The sequence below is a fragment of the Rhinatrema bivittatum genome, chromosome 2 (genome assembly GCF_901001135.1).
Source record: "Rhinatrema bivittatum chromosome 2, aRhiBiv1.1, whole genome shotgun sequence".
NCBI classification, from domain to species: domain Eukaryota; kingdom Metazoa; phylum Chordata; class Amphibia; order Gymnophiona; family Rhinatrematidae; genus Rhinatrema; species Rhinatrema bivittatum.
Window position 1 is genome coordinate 777,766,416 of NC_042616.1, and position 26,808 is coordinate 777,793,223.

The window sequence follows — 26,808 nt, forward strand, 5'->3', positions numbered from 1 at the left end:
GGCAGATTTACGCCTGCGGGCTGCTGGCGTGCCATCACCCAACCCGGGGGCTGTTCCGGAGGCCTCGACCACGCCCCCGGGCCGGCGCCACACACCCAGGCCTGCCCCCGAAATGCCGCGTCACTTGCGGCCCGCCCCCGAAACACCGCATCACTCGCGGCACACCCCCCGACATGCCCCTCCATGCAAGCCCCGGGACGTACGCGCGTCCCGGGGCATGCGCGCGCCGCAGGGGGGGTTTGGGGTAGGTTTTCGGGGGGTACGAGCGTATCGTACGCGCGTACCCCTTTGAAAATCTACCCCTTTGTATTTTGTTTCTCCCGAATGCCCATCCCTCATAAATTGTATATATCTGGAAGGATCAATTTTCCTTCAGGAGAAGTGCTTTTCTTCCTATTTAATAAATTCTATACTTATTAAATTTGAAAAAGAGAAGTTCCATAGTATTTTTCTCCAATATAATGCTGATAACTCTCATCAGTTCAGCTGCAAAATCACAGTTTAGATATGACAGTTAATAATAAAGCTTCCCTATCAGCCTCTTTTTCCCAAACTGAAAAGAATTTTGTATGTTGATGGCATCACTATACGAAGAGTAATTGAAAAATAAACAAAGATATCATTAGTTATATTATGACATGACAGTCATGTTCAGCTTGAAATTTGTACCTTGAAAAATAATGTTCAGAAGGAGGTGTAACACATCCGGCATTTCTTCCGAACCATGAAGGATCTGGTGAGACACAGATCAAATAATGAAGGAAAACACAAAGCACTGACTTGCTAACACACAGTGGGGCCGATGCAATAAAGTGCGCCCAGCCTAGAGAACGGGTTTACAGTCTGTTGGACACACTTTTTGGATGCACTAGACTAGTGCTGGATGCAGTAAGGAGATTAGCGCGTCCAAAAACGTGCACCTTAACAAATGTGAAGCCAATAGCGTCCATCAGATGTTAATTGCATGTAGAGGAAGACATCAGGTATTACCTCTGATGCAGTAAAACGCTGGGTGCCCAACAAACACTTTTTAACGCGGCAAATTTAACTCCAACCTCGGAGATGGCGTAAAATCAGCTCGCAGTCAAGAGCTCATGAAAAATATTTAACAAATAGCTTCTCTGTGTTGTGATAAGTGTGTCCTCCCCCTTAGTATCATTGTGACACTTTAATTTACTGCTTTTGGTGGAGAAAAATAATTGTATATTTTCACTTCATTAAAAAAAACAAACACTTTTCTTATCACCACACAATTTAGCAGTCCATAGCAAAAGATGGTCACAGTAATATGAACATACATTTTCTTTCCAGCGGTGTTGAAAGTTGATACATCTTGGGATGACCTTCTAAAGGAGTATCTACAAAATATAAAAGTAATCATTCAATCAATCTGAATTAAAAAGTGAATAGCATTTGCTAAATGCATGGCATCACATTCCTTGACTGTTCCTCTCTTCCTACGCTATCTGAGTTCATATGTAATTCCACATATAATTTATTACACTAGGGCATGGGCACTATCATAATGAAATGACATCATACTTTGTTTTTCACCATTGTTTCCTTCTTTGAATGTTTGAACAATGATGTCATCAATATATAAACGTTTGCCCTATGCTAGAGGCTTGGTAGGCTGCAACATCTTTTATCAGATCAATATAAAATGATGTCATGTGACATGAGCTTTTGAGACCACATGTGAAGAAGGGAACTATGTGTGGTCTTGTTATAGAATATTTTTTCTTTTGTTGATCATTAAAAGGTTTCACAACAACTACAAAGACCTCAGTTCTCTCCAGGAACAATAACATTACTAGAACTCTTTACTTTCATAGTAGAGGCAGTGGGGTTTAATGTACAGTTTTACAATATTTTCTTAAAATTGAAATAGTATTTTAAAAACCTTTTCAGTGAGAACGTAGCAGAGTATATTCTGAGAAAACCATGTGTTCCCTTTTTTACAACTAGAGTCACCAAGCCATAATGGGAAATATTTGGATTGTCTACTAGCAACTGCATTAAAGTATATATTCATCAGTAACTCAGCACAAAAATATATCTAGAGTGGCCTAAAAAAAAAAAAAAAGAAACATATGGAGCATGCAGGAAGAGAAGCTACCAAGGATGCTCCATTATTTTATTATTATTATTTATTTATTTATTTATTTATGAACTTTTATTTACCGACATTCGTGAAGCACATCATGCCGGTTTACAGTGAACAGAAAGGAGGAAAATTACAATAAAACAAGGGAGGGGGAGGGGGAAAAAGGCGAGAAGAGGAAGGGGGATGTGGATATATATATATATATATATATATATATGATATAAAGCTCTCCACCACAGTTGCAGAACCAATGTTAGGGTCCAGACCAAACCCGGGTCCCGTTGCTGAGACCCCAAACCTAGGCCCAAGACCAATACTAGATCCCGACCCAAGGCCCAGGACCAGGCCTTCTGCTGTCTTCTTCTTCTTCCATCAAATAAAAATGGCGCCTTCTGCTCGAAGGATGCCCTATAGTGAAGCCACTGCAGTGCCTTCCTCCCGAGCAGACAGCGCTTTTGATGTATGGCTAAAATTGCTATAATATATGCTACTGAATTGTCAATAGGTTTTACTTGTGTTAAGTGCACGTAACATGGGTAAATGGGTTTTTGAAAATTGCTAGGATAGTAGGTTACATTTACATTTTCTTTTGAAAACTACCCTGTCTTTAATATTACTCGATACTGTTATTACCTGACATCTCAGCGCTCTATTGTACTACTATAGCAGTCCCATCAAACAGAAAATGTGCAGGAGCCCGTAAGTTCAGTACAGTTAAAAAAGCAGCACAAGAAAAAAGTGAAATACTGAGAACGATTACCTTCAATGGGCCCAACAACTGCAGCTTTTAATTCTTTTAAAGAATTTTGACTTACTAAGACTTTTTCCTGGTTCATGCGCTCAGTGGAGATAATTTTCAAAAGGTTACATGGGAATTACATGTGCAAAATTAGCATATACCCGCATAAGTAGCATGTATGCATTTATATGCTATTTGATATACCTTTAGAGTATGTGCGTGCATACATGCAGTGTCATCTGCAATTGTGAACAGGGGAAAAAATGGGGTGGTTTAGGAGTGTTCTGGGGCGGGGTTTGGAAGTACGTGCACACATTCCCAAAATTGTCCGTGCATTTTTGCACTCGCTAATTGACTCCCATAATTGCAATTGCACTTGTCTTTTGTCTGCAGTCATTGGGTGGGAGGTCTGGGTGAAGTGCTGGGGGTTCAGGGTACAGTGCTGGGGGGGGGGGGGGGTGAATTGGTGATTCCAAGTACACACTCAAGTATTTTCAGAAGCAGAGTAGGCTCATAGTTTATAAAATACCTGCCTGTTCGTTTAATTCAAAGGTTATTATGCATGCATTATTATAATTATTTTGTGCATATAATATATGTGTGTTATTTCATAAAATGGATAGAGAAAATGTGTGTGTTTCTGCATTACAAATATAAGAGTTTATTGAAACATACACGTGTACTTTGAGGGCAGAAATACGTGGTATTTTATAAACAGTGCAGATCCCGCCACACAATTTATAAAACACTAGCATAAATTTCTACGGGACTACTTACATGCGCAAATAGTGTCCCATGGACACTTTTGAAAGCTGGACTATAAATTGGAGCTGACTTGTACGGAGTGCAGGACGTATAATTTTTTCTCTGGGTGAGTGCACCTCCTTGTCTGGAGCTCCTGAGCATCTCTTGGTCTCTGAACGTTTGAACATTATGGGGGTCATTTTGTAAGGCTTATCGCGTGCGATAGCTTGCTAGGGGCGGAGTTGGGGTGGCGAGGGGAGGAGTCATGGCAGCGTCGGGGCGGACTTCGCAATGTCTTCGCTGGCGGCAATAAGGTAAGACACTTTATCGTCACCAGTAGTGTGCCCAATAGCGCCACCTTTCATGGTGGCGCTATTGGGTGCGAAAGCCGGCCGTGATAACACCGCGGTGGTGCGATGGCTGCCGGCTTTCGCAGGCCCACCCCCCTTCTCCTCCCGCCCCCCGTTTTCGCTGGATTCACCATTCTGTGATAGAATGGTGAATGCAGGCCTAAGACGGTAATAGGTATGTAAATACTGGCAAAATGTAGACTTCTTTTAATAGTTTTATTTAAAGTTGATGAATAGCTGGATTGCTTAAAATGTGCTGCATTTCCCTCATAGTGACTTAGATCATTTCATAGCCGTGGTTCCTATAAATTCCATTCCACTATCCCTTTATTGCTCCCTTTATTGCTCTGCTTTTACATAATCTCAGGTTACAACACACACACACATGCCCACACAAAAAACAAATTACAAAAGCATCAGCTGCTATTTCCATATGCATCTGTTTTGTACATTTTCAGTAAACTTCCATCACCCTGATATATTGTAATACCAGAATAAACGTGTATGTTAAGGACACTATACTAAATGCGATAAAAATAAATAGAAAAGACTAAAAGAGAACATTTCTGAATTGATGCTATTCACTGTAACCTTAACCAAAAATGAGCAGTGACTAATCCTGCTATACATAATGTTTCTTGCGTTTACAACTTACATCTGTGTTTTCTCCCTTAGAACATAAGGGTGGTATTGCCTCACGACTTTCACATTTATTTTTCTCCACTTAACTGAAATTTAAATATTGTTCTTAGTGTACGGGTTTGTAAACCACGTCATTAGCAGATGCTAGACTGCAACGTGAGCAATTAAACTGTTCAAACCAACTTGTTTGATGCTGTCAGGAGACGCACCCTAGGTTGCATCCTCTCTGCCACAGCTGCTTATGAGAATTCTGTTCTGTCTGTACCTACATCTGGTACTTGTGCGCTGAAATTCCAGTCTCTTCTCCCCGGGGGCCCAGTGACAAAGTATTCAGCCTTACGCAGAGTTGTCTGACGGATTTGCTTGAGTGCAGATGGAGAGATCCAGCTGCCCGGTTAATCCCGCAGAGGAGCAAAGCCAAGCAACTTCAGAATCTTTCCACCTGCAGGCCTGGGAAAACATTGTCCACTGTCTGCAGGCGAATGCAGCAGAGGTTTCCTTCTCTTCAACAGCAGGAGCCCTTTCGTGAAGGTGAGCTATTTGTGCAATTTCCTACTTCACGTCTGAGGTCTTGAGAAAGGCACTGTGCTTCTAAACTGCCTTGCTTCCTTTCAAAAACAGCCCCAGCAATCAGAAGAGCAGAGGCAGCATGAGGTCACACTTCCTGTTGCAGTACAATCTCTGTATCAGAGGCATTCGGCTTAAAGAAGTGAAGACTGTGCAGTGAGCATTCTTGCAGCCACTTGCATGCAACAAAATATGATGGCCATAAATACATTTGTTCATTTGAACTACAATTTTACTCTTTAAAGAAATAAAAACTTGGCTTAAAATAGGTGATACATCTTTGTGTACTTGGGCTGTTGCAAATGCATATTAATTATAATAGCAAATGAACCTGGTGTTAACTAGATTGCTGCTCCGTAAAAATAGAACAACAGGGACTCCGGAGGCGCCGCGCGCCGGCGGCGCACACCGAAGGGGCACAACAAACGGGCATGCCCCTTTGTATGCCCCTTCGTACAGCCCCTTGTACACCAGGAAAGAATACCTGCTGAAAAAGACCACCACCTACCAAACAACATGATGGCACACTCAACCAACACAAGCCAGACATTCCCCATCTAAGTAAGCACAGGAAAGGGTAAGTATGCAAGCAAAACATTGAAACAACAACACAATTTCAATCACAGCCATAAAAGTAAAAACAATTTGACTTCAAATAATCTAATTCCTGTAAAACGCACAAACAGTACCAATTTAAACAAACTACTAATGATCTCCTTTTTTCTTGTCAACGCACAATCAGTGACAAAAAAATTTCCCATCATCACAGACCTAATATATGACACAAAACCAAATTTTATAGCAATAACAGAATCATGGCTAAAAAAATCAGATGTAGTTCTAAAGAACCAGCTACCAAACAAAAACTATGAAGTCTTCTCAATCCCGAGAATAAATAAAAGAGGTGGAGGCTTACTACTAATTATTGAAAAAAAAATTTTAAACTAAATTAATCCCAATCTCAGCACCCACGCATCATGAAATCACTCTTTTTGACACGAACCATTTTCAAATCTGCCTGGTCTACTGCCCACCAAATCTCCTTGAATTAAACATCTCCCCACTTATTGAATTTTTCACAACACAGCTAAATCCCTCTAAACCCACCATAATATTAGGCGACTTTAATCTTCACATGGATGTTCTCCCCCTATCTAATACAGCCAAACTCTAATTGACATAATGACGGCATTAGGCTTCAAACTGATCACAGATAAAGCAACACACAAAGCTGGCCACTCATTAGATCTTACTTTCATTAACAGTAGCTTCCTGGAAAACATAAAAACGGAATACACACAAATCCCATGGTCAGACCATTTTCTCATTAACTCCCAGATCAAGCACGCAAGACCAATAATAAAGCAAAACATTGAATCAGCTGAATTCTCTTACCGTCCCCCCTTCAACACAGATATACTCAAAGACCGACTTTTCGAAGAATTAACTCACATTAACTATGCAAATAGCCATGACGCAACAACCGACTGGTTAAATAGAACCACTACCTTGGCAACTGAATTAAACCCTATGCAAATGGCCCTCATCAAAGAATCAAAGCAAAATAATCCATGGTATAGTGCACAAATCAAGGAAATAAAACGATGCCTTAGAAAGAAAGAAAAAGAATGGAAAAATAACAAAACTGCTGATAATTTAACAAAGTACAGGAAACAACTTGCATACTACAAAAAAACAATCTTAGACACTAAAAAAAAATACTACAGCTCAAAAATAGAAAAATTCTCAAATAACGCCAGAACCCTATTTAACATAGTAAAGAATCTAACTAGTGACAACACAAACAACTGCCAAACATTACAAGAGAACCAATGCAATGAGGTAGCTCAATTCTTTAAAGAGAAAATTGAGAACCTGAGAAAAAAAATCCCTAACACTACCAAACAAGAGATTAAAATGCCCACTAAAGATGTTAGTAACTGGTCAGAATTTGAAGAAGTATCACAAGACGAAGTCGAGAAAATGATAAATCAAATGAACCCTGCCACCCACGTAATTGACACCATTCCCATTACTGAACTAAAAAAACTCACCAACACAATAGCCCCAACCCTAACTAAAATCTTCAATCTCTCACTTGATGAAGGAGTAATGCCAGATACCTTGAAAGGAGCCATTATTAAACCAATAATTAAAAAAAAGAACCTTGACCCACTAGTTCTCAATAACTATAGACCAGTCTCTAACTTACCCTTACTAGCCAAACTAATTGAAAAAACAGTACAACAACAATTGTCAAACCATATTGAATGTATATTGAATGTAACAACATATTTTACCCAGCGCAACATGGGTTTCACAAACACTACAGCACTGAAACTCTACTATTAGCTTTATCAGATAATAAGAAGAACATAAGAACATAAGAAAATGCCATACTGGGTCAGACCAAGGGTCCATGAAGCCCAGCATCCTGTTTCCAACAGTGGCCAATCCAGGCCACAAGAACCTGGCAAGTACCCAAAAACTAAGTCTATTCCATGTAACCATTGCTAATGGCAGTGGCTATTCTCTAAGGGGCGGATTTTCAGAGCCCTGCTCGCCTAAATCCGCCTAAATCCGGGCGGATTTAGGCGAGCAGGGCCCTGCGCGCCGGTGCGCCTATGTTCAATAGGCCTACCGGCGCGCGCAGACCCCGGGACTCGCGTAAGTCCCGGGGTTTTCCGAGGGGGCGTGTCAGGGGCGTGTCGGGGGCGGGCCCGAGCCACGCGGCGTTTTGGGGGCGTGTCGGCAGCGTTTTGGGGGTGGGCCCGGGGGCGTGGTTACGGCCCTGGGCGGTCCGGGGGCATGGCCGCGCACTCTGGACCCGCCCCCATGTTGCATCCCGGCGCGCCAGCGCCCCGCTGGCGCGCGGGGATTTACGCCTCCCAGAGGGAGGCGTAAATCCCCCGACAAAGGTAAGGAGGGGGTTTAGACAGGGCCGGGCGGGTGGGTTAGGTAGAGGAAGGGAGGGGAAGGTGAGGGGAGGGCGTTAGAGGATTCCCTCCGAGGCCGCTCCGATTTCGGAGCGGCCTCGGAGGGAACGGGGGTAGGCTGTGCGGCTCGGCGCACGCCGGCTATACAGAATCGATAGCCTTGCACGCGCCGATCCAGGATTTTAGCGGATACGTGTGGCTACGCGCGTATCTACTAAAATCCCGCGTACTTTTGCTGGCGCCTGATGCGCCAGCAAAAGTACGCCTATTCATGCGGTCTGAAAATCTACCCCTAAGTGAACTCTAAGTGAACTAAGTAATATCTTAGTAATGGAACACACTACATTCTAGTTCTATTAGATCTCTCCGCAGCATTCAACACAGTAAATCACAAAACACTACTCAATAGACTGAAAGAAATAGGTCTCACTATTAAAACAATAAAATGGTTTGAGTCATACCTTAAAAACAGATGTTTCCAAGTACCAATTAAAAATACACTTTCGGACAAAGTCACACTGCTAACTGGTGTCCCACAGGGATTGGCCCTGTCGGCAACACTCTTTAACATTTATCTCCTCCAGGTATGTCACCTACTAGGAGGACTTGGAATCATACACTACTTATACGCAGACGATATACAGCTACTGCTACCAATTGTAAACACCATTGAAGAAACAATGAAACTTGCTAATATGTATCTTGAGATAATTAAACAGCTCTTAAATCAGATGGAACTGGTAATAAACATCGACAAAACAGAATTCCTACACCTTGAACGTAAAAACATACACCACATCCAACCAACACTCACAACTAAAAATAACCAAACCGTTGAGCTAGCAACTAAAGTACGAGATCTAGGAGTAATAATTGACCCTGAGCTAAACATGAGACAACACATCTCCTTGAAAATAAAGGAAGGATATGCAAAACTAATGATCCTAAGACGACTTAAACCTCTACTAACACTAAACAATTTCCGCACAGTTTTGCAGGCAATGATATTCACAAGTACAGACTACTGCAACTCCCTACTTTTAGGACTACCACAATCCACAATTTGGCCACTACAAATATTACAAAATTCAGCTGCTAGAATTTTGACTGGCAAAAAAAAGAATGATCACATTACAGGAACGCTTGCCGATCTACACTGGCTCCCAATTGAACAAAGAATTCAATATAAGGCTTTATGCATAATACATAAACTAATCCACGATGAAAAAGCTGACTGGCTTAACACTGCTCTGTAGAGATGTGAATCGTGTGCCAGATCGTCTTAACGATCAGATTCGGCTGGGGGGGGGGGGGGGGGGGGGGGGAAGCTGATCGTTAAGATATGTGAATTGGAATCGTTTCCGATTCCAATTCACATCCTAATTTTTTTTTTAGGGAGGCCTGCGCCGCTAAAAAAACCAAACCCACCCGACCCTTTAAATCGACCCCCCCCCAAAACCTTTTAAAATTACCTGGTGGTCCAGGGGGGCCTCGGGGGGCCTCGGGGAGAGATCCAGGGGGGCCTCGGGGAGAGGAGAGATCCAGGGGGGCCTCGGGCAGAGATTTCCCGTTCCCAGGCATCAGCTGTTCTAAAAAAAAATGGCGCCGATGCCCCTTTGCCCTTACCATGTGACAGGGTATCCGTGCCATTGGCCGGCCCCTGTCACATGGCAGGAGCACTGGATGGCCGGCGCCATCTTTAAAGATGGCGCCGGCCATCATTACTCATCAGCCCCTATTATAGAGTAGTATAATAGCGATAATATTATATTATATTATATTATTGTACTATAGTGATGTGAATTGGAATCTATTATAGAGTAGTATAATAGGGGCTGATGAGTAAAGTATTATAGAGTAGTATTATATTATATTATATTATATTATATTATATTATATTATTGTATTATAGAGTAGTATAATAGGGGCTGATGAGTAAAGATGGCTGGCGCCATCTTTAAAGATGGCACCGGGCATCCAGTGCTCCTACCATGTGACAGGGGCCGGCCAATGGCACGGATTCCCTGTCACATGGTAAGGGCAAAGGGGCATCGGCGCCATTTTTTTTTTTAGAATAGCTGATGCCTGGGAATGGGAAATCTCTGCCCGAGGCCCCCCTGGATCTCTCCTCTCCCTGAGGCCCCCCTGGATCTCTCCCCGAGGCCCCCCGAGGCCCCCTGGACCACCAGGTAATTTTAAAAGGTTTGGGGGGGGTCGGGAGGGGGGGGGGGTCGATTTAAAGGGTCAGGTGTTTTGTTTTTTTTATTGGGCCATCAGTGTTACGGCTATGGCTGCAGTGCAACCGCCTCACCACCAGGGGTCCCTCTAGTGCTGGCTCTCCTGACAGGCCCAGTCCATCTCCCCTGTCCACTCTATGTTCTGGGCTGTCCCTTATAACCCTGCCTGACAGTTCCCTCGGTGCTTCGGCATCGAGCTCGCCTGGGCTCCCTGCTCTAGCCTTCCTTCCCTGCTTGCTGTGCGTTTGGTCCCAGGACCTTGCCTTGCGCAGCCTTTGGGCCTTATTCCTTGCCTTGCCTTGCGCGGCCTTCGGGCCTTATTCATTCCTTGCTTTGCCTTGCCTTGCGCGGCTTACGGGCCTTCTGTGTGTGTGTGGCCTACGGGCCTTCTGACCTGCCTTGCCCTGCTTACTGTGTGTGGCCTACGGGCCTTCTGTGTGTGTGTGGCCTACGGGCCTTCTGACCTGCCTTGCCCTGCTTACTGTGTGTGGCCTACGGGCCTTCTGTGTGTGTGTGGCCTACGGGCCTTCTGACCTGCCTTGCCCTGCTTACTGTGTGTGGCCTACGGGCCTTCTGTGTGTGTGTGGCCTACGGGCCTTCTGACCTGCCTTGCCCTGACCCAGCCTGAACCCAGACACTGCTATCTGCCGCCTGCCCTGACCCAGCCTGGACCCAGACACTGCTAATTGCCGCCTGCCCTGACCCAGCCTGGACCCAGACACTGCTAATTGCCGCCTGCCCTGACCCAGCCTGGACCCAGACACTGCTATTGCCGCCTGCCCTGATCCAGCCTGGACCCAGACACTGCTACTGCCGCCTGCCCTGACCCAGCCTGGACCCAGACACTGCTACTTGCCACCTGCCCTGACCCAGCCTGGACCCAGACACTGTTTCTAGCCATTCCTGTCTCTCTCCACCTGGAGCCACTCTTCTGGGTGGTGTTCACGACTCCTGACCGGAGCCCATTCGTAACAGTATGCCGAAGCCACCAATTTCCAGGGGAAGAGATAGGTCTTGGTACTACCGGTGAGCCAATTTTTTCTTTTTCCTTCTACTCACATTATGCCTCAGCCTCCAAGTTTTTATGTCTGTGCTTGTTGCCAGACTTTGAATTATCCCAGTTACAAGAACTGTCTTGCCTGTCAACTCTCAGACCAAGAACACTGGGTATGCAGTAGTTGTCATAAGAGGAACGTCTCAGTCTATCAGGAATGTTTAAATTGTCTAAATCCTAAACCAGGGTGGTGGAAATGCTCCTGTCTTCCGTGTCTGTTACCACCAGGCAAACCCTGCCCCCGTTGTTCTGCTCTAGGATCAGCTGTTCCATTAGAAAAGACAATCAGCTCTCCTAACCGGTATTCTGCTTCTGGCTCCACTAAAACAGACATTTTAGCTGGCAGTTTGTGGATAGAAAAACCCAGGACTTACCTGGCCAAGAAGGCTTCTGTGACACCAGTGCTAGAGCCTCGGGAACAGGTTTCTCTAAAACGGAGAGAGCTGATTAACTCTAGCAGGGCTCTGCTTCCCACAGCTGCTGTTGAGACACTAACGAGCACCTTCCCTAGACGTCCTAGAACTGCCTGTGCCTTCTCTAAACTGCTCCTCCAGAAACAAAATCAGGAGCTTCAGACTTTGGCTCCAGGTATCAAGCCCTTGGCAGTCCAATCTGTGTCTTCCATGTGCACTACTTCTAACCCTGCTGCTCCACCCCGAGAGGGGTGCGAGTCTGCTGTTTCACCCCGAGAGGGGCCCGAGCCTGCTGCATCACCCCGAGAGGGGTCCAAGCCTGCTGTTTCACACCGAGAGGGGTCCAAGCCTGCTACATCGCCCCGAGAGGGGTCCGAGCCTGCTACATCGCCTCGAGAGGGGTCCGAGCCTGCTGCATTACCTCGAGAAGAGTCCAAGCCTGCTGTTTCATCTTGAGAAGAGTCCAAGCCTGCTGTTTCACCCCGAGAGGGGTCCAAGCCTGCTGTTTCACCCCGAGAGGGGCCCAAGCCTGCTACATTGCCCCGAGAGGGGTCCGAGCCTGCTGCACTACCCCGAGAGGGGTCCGAGCCTGCTGCATCACCCCGAGAGGGGCCCGAGCCTGCTGCTTCACCCCGAGAGGGGTCCAAGCCTGCTGTTTCACCCCGAGAGGGGTCCAAACCTGCTACATCGCCCCGAGAGGGGTCCGAGCCTGCTGCCCTACCCCGAGAGGGGTCCGAGTCTGCTGCATCACCCCGAGAGGGGTCCGAGTCTGCTGCATCACCCCGAGAGGGGCCCAAGCCTGCTGCTTCACCCCGAGAGGGGTCCGAGCCTGCTGCACTACCCTGAGAAGAACCTGAGTCTGCTGTGTCGTCCCCGGAGGGGTCCAAACCGGTCCTACTGACAGACTTTCTGACTCAGCCATCTGAGTCTACTGAACCGGTCCTGCTGCCGCCCCCGGAGGGGCTCGAACCGGTCCTGCTGCCACCCCTGGAGGGGCTCGAACCGGCCTTGCTGCCGTCCTCGGAGGAGTCCGAACCGGTCCTGCTGTCGTCCCCGGAGGGGTCCGAACCGGTCCTACTGATAGACTTTCTGACTCAGCCATCTGAGTCTACTGAATCAGTCCTGCTGCCGCCCCCGGAGGGGCTCGAACCTGTCCTGCTGCCACTCCCAGAGGGGCTCAAACCGGTCCTGCTGCCGTCCCCGGAGGGGTCCGAACCGGTCCTACTGACAGACTTTCTGACTCAGCCATCCGAGCCTGCTGAACCGGTCCTGCTGCCGTCCCCAGAGGGGTCCGAACCGGTCCTGCTGCAGTCCCCGGAGGGGTCCGAACCGGGCCTGCCAACAGACTTTGTTACTCAACCATCTGAGCCTGCTGTACTGGTCCAGCTGCCGACCCGGGAGGGGTCCGTACTGGTCCTACTGTCGCCGACCCTGGAGGAGTCTGTGCCGGCCCTGATGCCGACCCTGGAGGGGTCCGGACCAGTCCTGCTGTCATCTCAGGAGGGATTACGGACTATTTCGCTGCCCCAGGTGGGGTTTATGTTCCCCTTGTCACCCCAGGAGGGGTTATGGAAATCTGCACCGCCTCTGCTACCCCAGGAGGGGTCTAACTCTGCCGCCTTGTCCCAGGAGGGGTTATGGACTATGTTGCTGCCCCAGGTTGGGGTTGTGTCTGCCTTATTACTCCAGGAAGGGTTATGGACTGCCTTGCTGCCTCGGGAAGGAGTTGAACCTGCCGCATCGCCCCAGGAGGGGTCTGACTTCATTATTGAGTACCCCCTGCTAAGATGGGACCCAGGAGGAGGGGGAGGCCTTGAGGAGGGGGTACTGTTACGGCTATGGCTGCAGTGCAACCGCCTCACCACCAGGGGTCCCTCTAGTGCTGGCTCTCCTGACAGGCCCAGTCCATCTCCCCTGTCCACTCTATGTTCTGGGCTGTCCCTTATAACCCTGCCTGACAGTTCCCTCGGTGCTTCGGCATCGAGCTCGCCTGGGCTCCCTGCTCTAGCCTTCCTTCCCTGCTTGCTGTGCGTTTGGTCCCAGGACCTTGCCTTGCGCGGCCTTTGGGCCTTATTCCTTGCCTTGCCTTGCGCGGCCTTCGGGCCTTATTCATTCCTTGCTTTGCCTTGCCTTGTGCAGCCTACGGGCCTTCTGTGTGTGTGTGGCCTACGGGCCTTCTGACCTGCCTTGCCCTGCTTACTGTGTGTGGCCTACAGGCCTTCTGTGTGTGTGTGGCCTACGGGCCTTCTGACCTGCCTTGCCCTGACCCAGCCTGAACCCAGACACTGCTATCTGCCGCCTGCCCTGACCCAGCCTGGACCCAGACACTGCTAATTGCTGCCTGCCCTGACCCAGCCTGGACCCAGACACTGCTATTGCCACCTGCCCTGACCCAGCCTGGACCCAGACACTGCTACTGCTGCCTGCCCTGACCCAGCCTGGACCCAGACACTGCTACTTGCCGCCTGCCCTGACCCAGCCTGGACCCAGACACTGTTTCTAGCCATTCCTGTCTCTCTCCACCTGGAGCCACCCTTCTGGGTGGTGTTCACGACTCCTGACCGGAGCCCATTCGTAATAATCGGCGCCATTTTAATTAGTGGCAGCCAAAATGGCGCCGATGGCCTGAGAATGGGAGATCGCGCCGGCCCCCCCCCCCCCCCCCACTGAACCACCAGGTAACAACATTTGGGGGGGTTCGGGAGGGTGGGGGAGGGTAAGGAATTGGTTTTAAAGGGTCGGGGTGGGTTTAGGGGTTGTTTTGGTGTGCCGGTTTTCCCGCCCTCCCCCAAATAATTCCCATGCCCTATTTAACGATACAATACAAATGCCCCTCATGATAAATTGGGGGCATTTGTATTGTATCTGCACTCTAACGATTTAGGACGATTTTAAAATTATCTGATGATAATTTTAATCGTTCAAAAACGATTCACATCCCTACTGCTCTGCGCGTACAAGTCCCACAAAGAAACCTAAGATCTGCTAATAAGGCTCTACAAACTGTTCCCTCTGTCAAAACAGCACGTCTCATGCAAGTTAGGGAGAGAGTACTATCACTGGCTGGCCCCGTGCTATGGAACACCATGCCACTCGAAATAAGGATGCAGAGAAACTTCAAAATATTCAAATCCAATCTGAAAACCTGGCTATTTAAACAAGCTTTTTATAAAGATAAAGAGAAGGAAAAAAACAGTTGATTGATTAGGATGCACCAGACTAGAAATTGTTATTTGTAACCTACAAATGCACATTAAGGTTAAATTATTTCCGTCTAATATGCTCCCTACAGACAAACTTAATGTACACACATAGTTTATTGAAGTGAATTGTTACCAAACTATGATGGGACATGATTAATTGTAATCTATACCACTTACTTTATTCTTTATCGTGCCTTGCTGTAAACCGTTGTGATGGTTATCTAACTTAACAATGGTATAGAAGAGCTTTTAAATAAATAAATAAATAAATAAAATATATTTACTGACGTCACTTCAGTCAATCATAAAGCAGCTTTTTTTCAATCAAAAGCAGCATGTTTTTAATTGGCACACAAAACAAGTCTGCTTTCTAGATGAAATCTGTCCCCCAAAAAAGTATATTAAATGTAGGTGAACTTTTGATTCCTAATGCTTTCATTCAGTTTATTGGTGCATACCTGTCAAGGGTTTGGAAGTGATCTAGCAAAACTCTTTAGTGAAAGGCCAATATAGCAGAAATCAAGGCTGTATCAGGTCATCCTCCATAAAATAATCATTTTTTCATCAAGATTCATCAAAAGCCAAAAATAAGCTCCCAGAATTTTCTGTAAATTGACTGAGGATAAAATTGGAACTTGCTGATCCCCACAGATGCTTACATTGTTTGATGCTAGCCTGGGAAATCTGACCTTGTAAAATATTTGCAAGCTAAAATCACCCCCTCGGCCGGGGCAACCCAAATGGGCGGTTTTGCCCTGTTCCATTCATGGAAGTTAACGGGTAGATTTTAAGAGCGTTGCTTGTGCAAAAACGGCCGCGTACATACGTATGTGGGCCGCGCGTGAACAATGCAAATTTTAAGAAGCCGGGAAGTACACGCGTGCATACTTGCATGCGCATTAAGAATAAGGAGGCGGACAAGGAGTGGGGAATGGGCATCAAGACATATTTGCAATAACCCATGAATTTTGCAAGGATGACCATGGCAACACGCACCAAGTTATGGAGATCACTTTGCTACTGGTTCTGATAAGGTGCCAGCTGGTTGGGTGGGAGAGAAACTCTTCTGAAGAGCTTCTCTGACACACTATATATATATATATCCCATTGTAAGAAGGGCACTTTCAACCCAGGGTGGGTTTTTTGGGGGGGGGGGGTGTGGGGGAGGTGTTACATTGGTCTGCCTAGGGCACAAGGATCTGTAGACCCTTGTAACTCTGCCCACCCTGAGTTGATAGTGCCTTCCTTACAGTCAGACTGATACAGTAAAATCGCGGGAGAGCGTAAGCTTTCCCGGCGCGCTACAGGCCACTCTCCTGTGTGCGCGATACAGTATTTTAATTTATTAAAATTAGGGTAATTTTAGGGCGCTAGGGCGTCCCTAGCGCCTCTTTTTTGACAGGAGCGGCGGCTGTCAACGGGTTTGACAGCCGACACTCAATTTTGCCGGCGTAGGTTCTCGAGCCCGCTGACAGCCACGGGTTCGGAAACCGGATACCAGCAAAATTGAGCGTCCGGTTTTCGACCCGCCTATTTCAAATTTTTTTTACTTTTTTTTAACTTTCGGGACCTCCGACTTAATATCGCCATGATATTAAGTCAGAAGGTGCACTGAAAAGCAGTTTTTACTGCTTTTCTGTGCACTTTCCCGGTGCCCGGAGAAATTAGCGCCGACCTTTAGGTAGGCGCTAATTTCTTAAAGTAAAATGTGCGGTTTGGCTGCACATTTTACTTTCTGAATCACGCGGGAATATCTAATAGGGCCATCAACATGCATTTGCCTGTTGTGGGCGCTATTAGGTTCGGGGGGGGGGGGGGAGGTTGAACGTGCGTTTTGGACGCGCTATTACCCCTTATTGAATAAGGGGTAAAGCTAGCGCATGCAAAACGGGCGTCCAATCGCGGGTTAACAGTGCGCTCTGCCGGACCGCACTGTACTGTATCGGCCTGAGTGGGAGATATAGAGAGTATCAGATTGGCCTTTAACAGAGGTTCTCTCTTTTTCTCAGCTGGTCTCTTCTGAGTATGTGTGTAAAACTCCAACACATATACACAGTAAGGATATTTTAAATGGTACACACACACACACACAATATAAAATTGAGCATATTTTTGCTTGCATGCCCTCAATACGTGCATGTATGGCTGCAAGTGTGCACCTTTTAAAATTTACTTGTATGCTTCTGCTGTCACTAGGAAAATTAAGACATTTCCATGCATACGGTGGGGCTAAACGAGGACTGGATCAGCCTGTTCAGGCTGAGCTGGGTGAGGCAGCAGTGCTATTCTAGGCCATCTGTTCTGTGAAATTTGGAGGTGTGCAATAAATTGTGCCCAACAACAAATCTTCACGAGAAAGAGCTTTTTGGAAGTTTGTTTTGGGTTTTTTTTGGTGCATGAGAAGAAAATGCTATGGACTAACTGATTCTCTCCAAATATTCAGTCAGGTAGATAGCTTGTGATTCCTTCCTCAAGTAACTGTCCTGCTCTGCCTCTAAGTTTTTGTACCAAAGACTAGGACATCTAAAGAAAGAAACCTCAAGGCAATTATCTCAGTACAGCTTACTGCCAAGGGGATGAATGCTTTCAGAAAACAGAACTTAAAAGTATGAATTCAGCATCAGAGGATAGTTGAGTTCCTACAGGATTCAGCTATCCTCTGATGCTCACTTGATCTTGCATCTGATTGGCAGGTAGAAATGTTTTTTACTTTTTCAAAAAATAAAATGCACCTTATAAAACTGCTATATTTAAAGTTTTATAACTTGGCAAGGAAATACCAGATCAGAGCATTTACCAAGGCACTTTGAAAACAACAGCAAAGGAATTTAGGCTCTTGTTTTAAAGGATCTTTGGCACTGTCACAGGACGTCTGAGACCTTTCTAAAAGCAGAGCTCCTGCATAGGAACCGAGCTATGCCCCTATCTCTCCTCTTCTATTTTCCATGTATCTTGGAACGGCGCCTTCTCTCTGTGCTCTCCACTGTCACTTCACACAGTTCTGGATTTAACCCTCTACTCTTTCTCATCCACACTCACTTTCTTGGCTCAGCTTCTGTTCATTTCTCATTTAAATTTCTTATAATATGGTTTTGAAATATGGTCTGTTATTTATGTATTTATATATGTATTCATTTATTTCCTTTTGTATTTATTTGTTTATCTATTCTTGTTAGCAAATGGAATGGATAACCAAATGAAAGTCAGTTCAGCATTTAAGGAAAAGTTACATAGCAGGACGGACAGTAGATGAAGGCAGGTGCACTCAGTCTGCCCAGGCATTCTTTTCCACGCTGCAAGGATGTATCCCATCTGCAAGCCATAGAAGCTTATCCAAGTCAGTTTTTGATTGTTCTCTGCTATCCTGGGTATATGAGTGAAGAGTATCCTTTACTTCATCCCACTTCCACCCCTCCTCCCATTACTTGGTGATAAATAATTCTGTAATAATCTAAACAGCTACCAAAACTAGTGCGGCTATTTGCCCTAACGTCCAACCACCATATATTCTCATGGCCATACTTAAGGGTATTCAATGTGGTTTTGCTCTCTGTAATAAATCTACCAGAATGACTAGAAGAGGCTACTACCACAGACTACCAAGCTGCGGAGAACGAGTAGTAATCAGCTTGGATTAGACTGTGTAAAATCATCAATGACAAATGATAACAGTGAGTGATATATTCAGAGCTGTAATATGACATATGATATGATTAGTGTTGATGAATTAAATTTGCATTTATGTTACTAAAACTACACAACCTCGGAGACTGGCCAGGTTGGTGTGGCAGGTTAGTGGTGGCAGGGTAACATATGGAAAGCCTATGAGGACCTAGAGGGCTAGATGTTTGGGCATTTAGATTATTAGAAAACATTGTGGTTAGATATTTAAAGGAAGGTGTGCTGGATCTGAACTAAATATGTATTTATTTTTCAATATTTATATATCATTTCCGCTTTACAATGTAGCATCTGAAGCAGTGTACAATCCCCCCCCCCCAAAAAAAAAAAAAAAAAAAGCAAAAGCAATCAAAACATAATTAGCAAAGGCAAAAGAAGAAACCTTAGATGTAATAACAAATATCTCTGATTTAGGAAATGAGTCAAAGCTTAACTCTATGGGCAAGCATTTGGTAGTACTTGATAAGCTAATGTTATCTGTTAGTTATTGATGTTTTGTTTTTACTGTTAGATTAGTTTTAATTCTAGGTTTTGTTCTGTTTTTATTTATCTGTTACACTAATTTATATTAGAGTTTGAGTGTTAGTCACTCTGTTTTGGTTGTTTCTTATGTTTTGCGTCTATTAGATTATCTATGTAACTTTATAAGACACCTAGAGCCATTGGTATTGGCATTGGCGGGATATAAGTAGAAATAAATAAATAGATAGACAGATAGATAGATATACTGTTATGTTTTGTACTTGTTTTGTTTGTAAACCGATTTGCTGTTTTGTGTTGAAAGTGGTTAATTAAGTAAATAAAATAAACAGAGAGCTGTCCTGGGTAAGGAGAGCTATCTTACAAGTTGTGGTAACGCTCTATGGCTGGCAGATGGGACATATCCTTGGAAGTCTGGACAGAAATAACTGGGCAGACCGGATGGACCAATTGGTCTTTTTCTGTTGTCATCTACTGTGTTCCTTCATAGAGAAGCAGATACTGTTCTGTTTCCCAGAAACTAAATACTTCTTGATTGCTACAAAACCAGGAGCTCAGATTCGGCAAATTATTCCTGCCAATGCACTAACAAGCACCGAAAACAAAATATAACACTTATAACATTTATTAAACCGCTCTTACCTCTCTGTCAGCCTTGTTCTTTTGCGGCTAGGTTTTAATAACTCACCGCTCCCTTCCATTCCCCTAACTGTTTTAGATTTTCTTAAATAGCTCAGCAAAAACAAAAACAAAAGTCTTAGCCAGATCTGCCATTCCGTCAGAATGATAGGCAAAGGAATTTCCCTTCATTCCATCACTTCAACTTTGCCTTGTTTATCGGTCGGCTTCTTGTTGTATGAACTTGAACTCTAACCTGTATCTCAGTGATAAGATAGAAACACAACAGTCTCCCAACTTATCTTTCCTGAAACAGCATCCACATTCTCTCCACTCCACAGCCGCAGTCTTTCCCAAATGTCTCCCAGAAGCAAACGCCAAGAGCAGGGCTGGCCAGTATAAACTAAATTTTTATTTATGCATTTTGAGTAGCTCTCATTAAATCATAGAATTCAGTTTTTTATTTTTTTTATTTTTATTTGCTACAAAAGAAATATATCCTGCATTATTATTATTTGCAATAAACTCTTGCCAAGTGTTGCTCTAATAATCACAAAATGGAGATTCATGATGCAAATAAGGTAGCAGTCTCCAATTAAAATTCATTGTTGCATTTTGAGGTATCTGAATCCTGATCCATAAAGGAGCAGAATCAGAAATGCCTGAGTAATACACTCAAAAAGACTGAGGATCTCTAAAATTTTAAATAACTGAGAAGCAGGTAGTCTGCATTTTCTAGATAAGTCAAGTAAAGTGATTCTGATATAATTCTTGCTTTTATTTTCTTGCTTGATGAAGAGTATTAGGTCTTCTATTCCTCCTTCTCAACATCCCCACAATGTTATCATAATTGTGTTAATTATTATCATTATTTTATGTTACCTCTGTTAGCTTTTATTCTGTACCTTTTATGTTATTTATGCTATCGCTGCGTTAGTTTTTATTCTGTTCCTATTATATTATTTTATGTTATCTCTGTGTTAGCTTTTATTCTGTTCCCATTATGCTCTATATTATATTCTTAACATTTCTTGCTATTTGCACCCTTTGAATTTCTCCCTCTCCTTATGCCATTTGCTTTGTTTATCCCCCCTTGCTGTCACCCCCCAGCCCCCCCGTGCGCTGTAGTTCCCCTTAATTCATTGTAAACCGATATGATGTTTCTCTCTTAGTTCATTCCTCCAAGGCAGCCCTGGTGCTGCCTTGGAGGAATGAACCAGGTGTAGCAGGAAAGGATCCTGTAGCAAGGACCTGCTCTCTAGGTGATGCATTATCCTTTCGCACTGAGGATATCTCCCCAAGGCCTACTGCCCAGGAGGGAAGGGTTAGGTCGGCCGTCATAGTTGGTGATTCGATTATTAGGAATGTAGATAGCTGGGTGGCTGGTGGGCGTGAGGATCGCCTGGTAACATGCCTACCTGGTGCGAAGGTGGCGGACCTCACGCGTCACCTAGATAGGATTTTAGACAGTGCTGGGGAGGAGCTGGCTGTCGTGGTACATGTGGGCACCAACGACATAGGAAAATGTGGGAGGGAGGTTCTGGAAGCCAAATTTAGGCTCTTAGGTAGAAAGATTAAATCCAGAACCTCCAGGGTAGCATTCTCTGAAATGCTCCCTGTTCCACGCGCAGGTCACCAGAGGCAGGCAGAGCTCCGGAGTCTCAATGCGTGGATGAGACGATGGTGCAAGGAAGAGGGATTCAGTTTTGTTAGGAACTGGGGAACCTTTTGGGGAAGGGGGAGTCTCTTCCGAAGGGATGGGCTCCACCTTAATCAGGGTGGAACCAGACTGCTGGCACTAACCTTTAAAAAGGAGATAGAGCAGCTTTTAAACTAGAACAAAGGGGAAAGCCGACAGTCGCTCAGCAGCGCATGGTTCGCATGGTTCGGAGAGAGGTATCTTTAAAGGATACTAATGATGCATTAGAATTAGGGCATCCCGACAGTGAGGTTCCAATAATTAGAAAAGTAGTCCAGGTGCCTGTAACTAAAAACTCCCCTGAGCTAAAAAATTCTAACTTATCCCTATCAATTAAAAAGCAGAATGAAAATACAAACAAAAAACAAACTTTGAAATGTTTGTGTGCTAATGCCAGAAGTCTAAGAAGTAAGATGGGAGAATTAGAATGTATAGCAGTAAATGATGACATAGACTTAATTGGCATCTCAGAGACATGGTGGAAGGAGGACAACCAATGGGACAGTGCTATACCGGGGTACAAATTATATCGCAATGACAGAGAGGAGCACTTGGGAGGTGGTGTGGCACTTTATGTCCGGGATGGCATAGAGTCCAACAGGATAAACATCCTGCATGAGACTAAATACAAAATTGAATCTTTATGGGTAGAAATCCCTTGTGTGTCAGGGAAGACTATAGTGATAGGGGTATACTACCGTCCACCTGGTCAAGATGGTGAGATGGACAGTGAAATGCTAAGAGAAATTAGGGAAGCTAACCAAATTGGTAGTGCAGTAATAATGGGAGACTTCAATTACCCCAATATAGACTGGGTAAATGTATCATCGGGTCACGCTAGAGAGATAACGTTCCTGGATGGAATAAATGATAGCTTTATGGAGCAATTGGTTCAGGAACCGACGAGAGAGGGAGCAATTTTAGATCTAATTCTCAGTGGAGCACAGGACTTGGTGAGAGAGGTAATGGTGGTGGGGCCGCTTGGCAATAGTGATCATAATATGATCAAATTTGATTTAATGACTGGAAAAGGAACAGTGTGCAAATCCAAGGCTCTCGTGCTAAACTTTCAAAAGGGAAACTTTGATAAAATGAGAAAAATTGTTAGAAAAAAACTGAAAGGAGCAGCTACAAAAGTAAAAAATGTCCAAGAGGCGTGGTCATTGTTAAAAAATACCATTCTAGAAGCACAGTCCAGATGTATTTCACATATTAAGAAAGGTGGAAAGAAGGCAAAACAATTACCGGCATGGTTAAAAGGGGAGGTGAAAGAAGCTATTTTAGCCAAAAGATCTTCATTCAAAAATTGGAAGAAGGATCCAACAGAAGAAAATAGGATAAAACATAAACATTGGCAAGTTAAATGTAAGACATTGATAAGACAGGCTAAGAGAGAATTTGAAAAGAAGTTGGCTGTAGAGGCAAAAACTCACAGTAAAAACTTTTTAAAATATATCCGAAGCAGAAAGCCTGTGAGGGAGTCAGTTGGACCGTTAGATGATCGAGGGGTTAAAGGGGCACTTAGAGAGGATAAGGCCATCGCGGATAGATTAAATGATTTCTTTGCTTCGGTGTTTACTGAAGAGGATGTTGGGGAGGTACCAGTAATGGAGAAGGTTTTCATGGGTAATGATTCAGATGGACTGAATCAAATCACGGTGAACCTAGAAGATGTGGTAGGCTTGATTGACAAACTGAAGAGTAGTAAATCACCTGGACCGGATGGTATACACCCCAGAGTTCTGAAGGAACTAAAAAATGAAATTTCAGACCTATTAGTAAAAATTTGTAACTTATCATTAAAATCATCCATTGTACCTGAAGACTGGAGGATAGCAAATGTAACCCCAATATTTAAAAAGGGCTCCAGGGGCGATCCGGGAAACTACAGACCGGTTAGCCTGACTTCAGTGCCCGGAAAAATAGTGGAAAGTGTTCTAAACATCAAAATCACAGAACATATAGAAAGACATGGTTTAATGGAACAAACTCAGCATGGCTTTACCCAGGGCAAGTCTTGCCTCACAAATCTGCTTCACTTTTTTGAAGGAGTTAATAAACATGTGGATAAAGGTGAACCGGTAGATATAGTATACTTGGATTTTCAGAAGGCGTTTGACAAAGTTCCTCATGAGAGGCTTCTAGGAAAAGTAAAAAGTCATGGGATAGGTGGCGATGTCCTTTCGTGGATTGCAAACTGGCTAAAAGACAGGAAACAGAGAGTAGGATTAAATGGGCAATTTTCTCAGTGGAAGGGAGTGGACAGTGGAGTGCCTCAGGGATCTGTATTGGGACCCTTACTTTTCAATATATTTATAAATGATCTGGAAAGAAATACGACGAGTGAGATAATCAAATTTGCAGATGACACAAAATTGTTCAGAGTAGTTAAATCACAAGCAGATTGTGATAAATTGCAGGAAGACCTTATGAGACTGGAAAATTGGGCATCCAAATGGCAGATGAAATTTAATGTGGATAAGTGCAAGGTGATGCATATAGGGAAAAAGAACCCATGCTATAATTACACAATGTTGGGTTCCATATTAGGTGCTACAACCCAAGAAAGAGATCTAGGTGTCATAGTGGATAACACATTGAAATCGTCGGTACAGTGTGCTGCGGCAGTCAAAAAAGAAAACAGAATGTTGGGAATTATTAGAAAGGGAATGGTGAATAAAACGGAAAATGTCATAATGCCTCTGTATCGCTCCATGGTGAGACCGTACCTTGAATATTGTGTACAATTCTGGTCGCCACATCTCAAAAAAGATATAATTGCAATGGAGAAGGTACAGAGAAGGGTTACCAAAATGATAAGGGGAATGGAACAACTCCCCTATGAGGAAAGACTAAAGAGGTTAGGACTTTTCAGCTTGGTGTTTAAAATCATGAGAGGTCTAGAACGGGTAGATGGGAATCGGTTATTTACTCTTTCGGATAGTAGAAAGACTAGGGGGCACTCCATGAAGTTAGCATGGGGCACATTTAAAACTAATCGGAGAAAGTTCTCTTTTACTCAACGCACAATTAAACTCTGGAATTTGTTGCCAGAGGATGTGGTTAGTGCAGTTAGTATAGCTGTGTTTAAAAAAGGATTGGATAGGTCCTTGGAGGAGAAGTCCATTACCTGCTATTAAGTTCACTTAAAGAATAGCCACTGCCATTAGCAGTATGGCATTTTCTTATGTTTTTTTCTTATGTTCTTATGATATGATGTATCCACGAATATCGGTATAGAAAAGTCGTAAAATAAATAAATACCCCCTGCAGTTTATGAGTATTGGGCCAACTTAGTTTTAGTGAATAATCAGAATATTTGTCCCAATTTTATTCAGAATAGAGAGGGCTTATTTGGGGGGAGGGCATCTCGTCCATGTGGTGCATCTTGCAACTGCATTTATCCCCCAACTGGAGCAACTGGATTGCAGAGAAATCCATCTAAAGTAATCAGCAATCATGTGAGGTTAAACAGAAAAAGTATGGGGCAGATTTTAAAACCTGCGCCAGGGTGCAGATTTGTTCACGCAACCCAGCGTGAACAAATGTACGCCCAATTTTATAACATGCGCGCGCAGCCACGCGCATGTTATAAAGTCCAGGGTTGGCGCGCGCAAGGGGGTGCACATTTGTGCAACTTGCGCCCCGCTCCTTTTTGCAAGCCCCGGGACATGCGCGCGTCCCGGGGCTTGCGCGCGCCGCTGAGCCTATGCGAGATAGGCTCGGCACGCGCAGCGGGAGGCAGGGGTAGGTTTTCGGGGGTTGCGCGCGTATCTTACGCACACAACCCTTTTGAAAAACTACCCCATATGCAAATTATCTGGTCAAAATTTAGATGGAGATTTTAGGGATTCATTTTTTAAATTTTTCTTGAACTGAGCAAAAAGGGCAGAGATTTTTGTTTTATTTATTTATGTATTTACAAACATTTGATAGTCTGCTTTTTTCTTCTAAGACTGATCTAAAAACGGATTACAATATATTAGAATGACTTAACCAGTTTGTATCAAAGCATACCCTTGAACTTTGACAAACAGAACCAGAACTAATTTAATGTAACATACAGTACAAACAGCCAAATTTTAAATCCCCCCACGCACAAATAATGGGGGTTACACGCATGGATGGGCCTTGCGTGCGCCGTGCGCATCTTCAAAGGAGGCCAACTGTGCGCGTAAACCCTGGTACATGCCGAAGTGCCGGGCCCAGTTAAAGGGGCTGTCCAGGGGGCAGGGAGGGGCGAGGTTGGAGGCAGCCGGCACAGCGGCCATTGCCACTATACCGGGGAGGGGATCGTCGGCATGCGCATGTTGCTTACTGCTCCAAAGGAGCAGTAAGCAACAAAATAAAAACAAAAAAAAGGTAGGGTAAAGGGGTTAGAGGGGAAGGATAAGGGAGGTTAAATATAGTGGGGTAGGGAACTGGGAAAAGGGACCATCGCACTGCCATGCATAAATTAAAAATGTACCCCACCCCCCCCGTGTGTACGAGTCCCGGGCTGTGCGCACATGCGCGCGGATGTTAAAATCCGCCGCACATGTGCGCGCATCCCTCGTATTTTATAACACGCTCGCGCCGATGCGTGCGTGTTATAAAACAGCCGCGTCCGTGTGTGTGTGTGCCGGGAAGTGCACGCACATGGACGCACGCGCATACGTTTAAAAATCTACCCCAAAGTTAGAACCAGCAACGTAAGTTACAAAAAGCTAGTTTCCTATCCTTTCCAATGCTAATAAATTGGTCTTTACTGTAATGCCATAGGTGTCTGCCTCTTATAGAGAGTATAAGAATCAGGGATGGTAACTTTAAAACCTCCACCCAGGTGTGCACATCGATTTTTTTAACATGCGCATACGTTATAAAATCAGCTCCCCGAGTGCACATGTGCACCCGATTTTAAATTGGCACACGAGTGATGTCTCAATCGCGTAAGGGGGGGTGATTTTAGTAGATTCACGCAGCGACGTAATCAACCTTTTCCCCACTTCCCTCCCAGTCTGCTCCAGTAAAGGAGTGGACCTCCTAAACCCCCTACCTAACCTGCCTTCCTTTCAACCTACGTGCCCCAACCTCTAAAACCCCGCTGTCTACCCTAGAACGTTTTGTTTTAAGACTTGCCTGCGATCCATAGCAGCAGCAGGTTGCGTGTCCCTGGGATCCTGGTGCGTGCTTGTGTGGGACAGTGCCTTAATGGCGCTGTCCTGGCCCACCCATTCCCTGCCCCTGCCCTGCCCCGGCCCACCCGTTTTTTTTGTCTTTCCAAGTTTCTTCGCTTGCTAGGAGTTATGCACGTGGCTGTGGGTCTATGAAGATCCGAAGGTTTATTTTATAATAGTAT

The 26,808-nt window shown here is 44.8% G+C and overlaps 1 protein-coding gene across 1 annotated transcript in view; it reads right to left on the bottom strand.

Moving 5' to 3' along the window:
• The window catches only part of TMEM71 (transmembrane protein 71), a 132,499-nt gene that overhangs the window by 76,367 nt on the left and 29,324 nt on the right, over window positions 1–26,808 (bottom strand). Inside the window, exons 2-3 of the mRNA XM_029592047.1 lie at window positions 1,299–1,358; window positions 670–733 (exon numbers count right to left, since the gene is read on the bottom strand). Of these exons, the coding sequence (XP_029447907.1) occupies window positions 670–733; window positions 1,299–1,332 (98 nt within the window). The 5' untranslated portion in view covers window positions 1,333–1,358. The remainder of the gene's footprint in view (window positions 1–669; window positions 734–1,298; window positions 1,359–26,808) is intronic.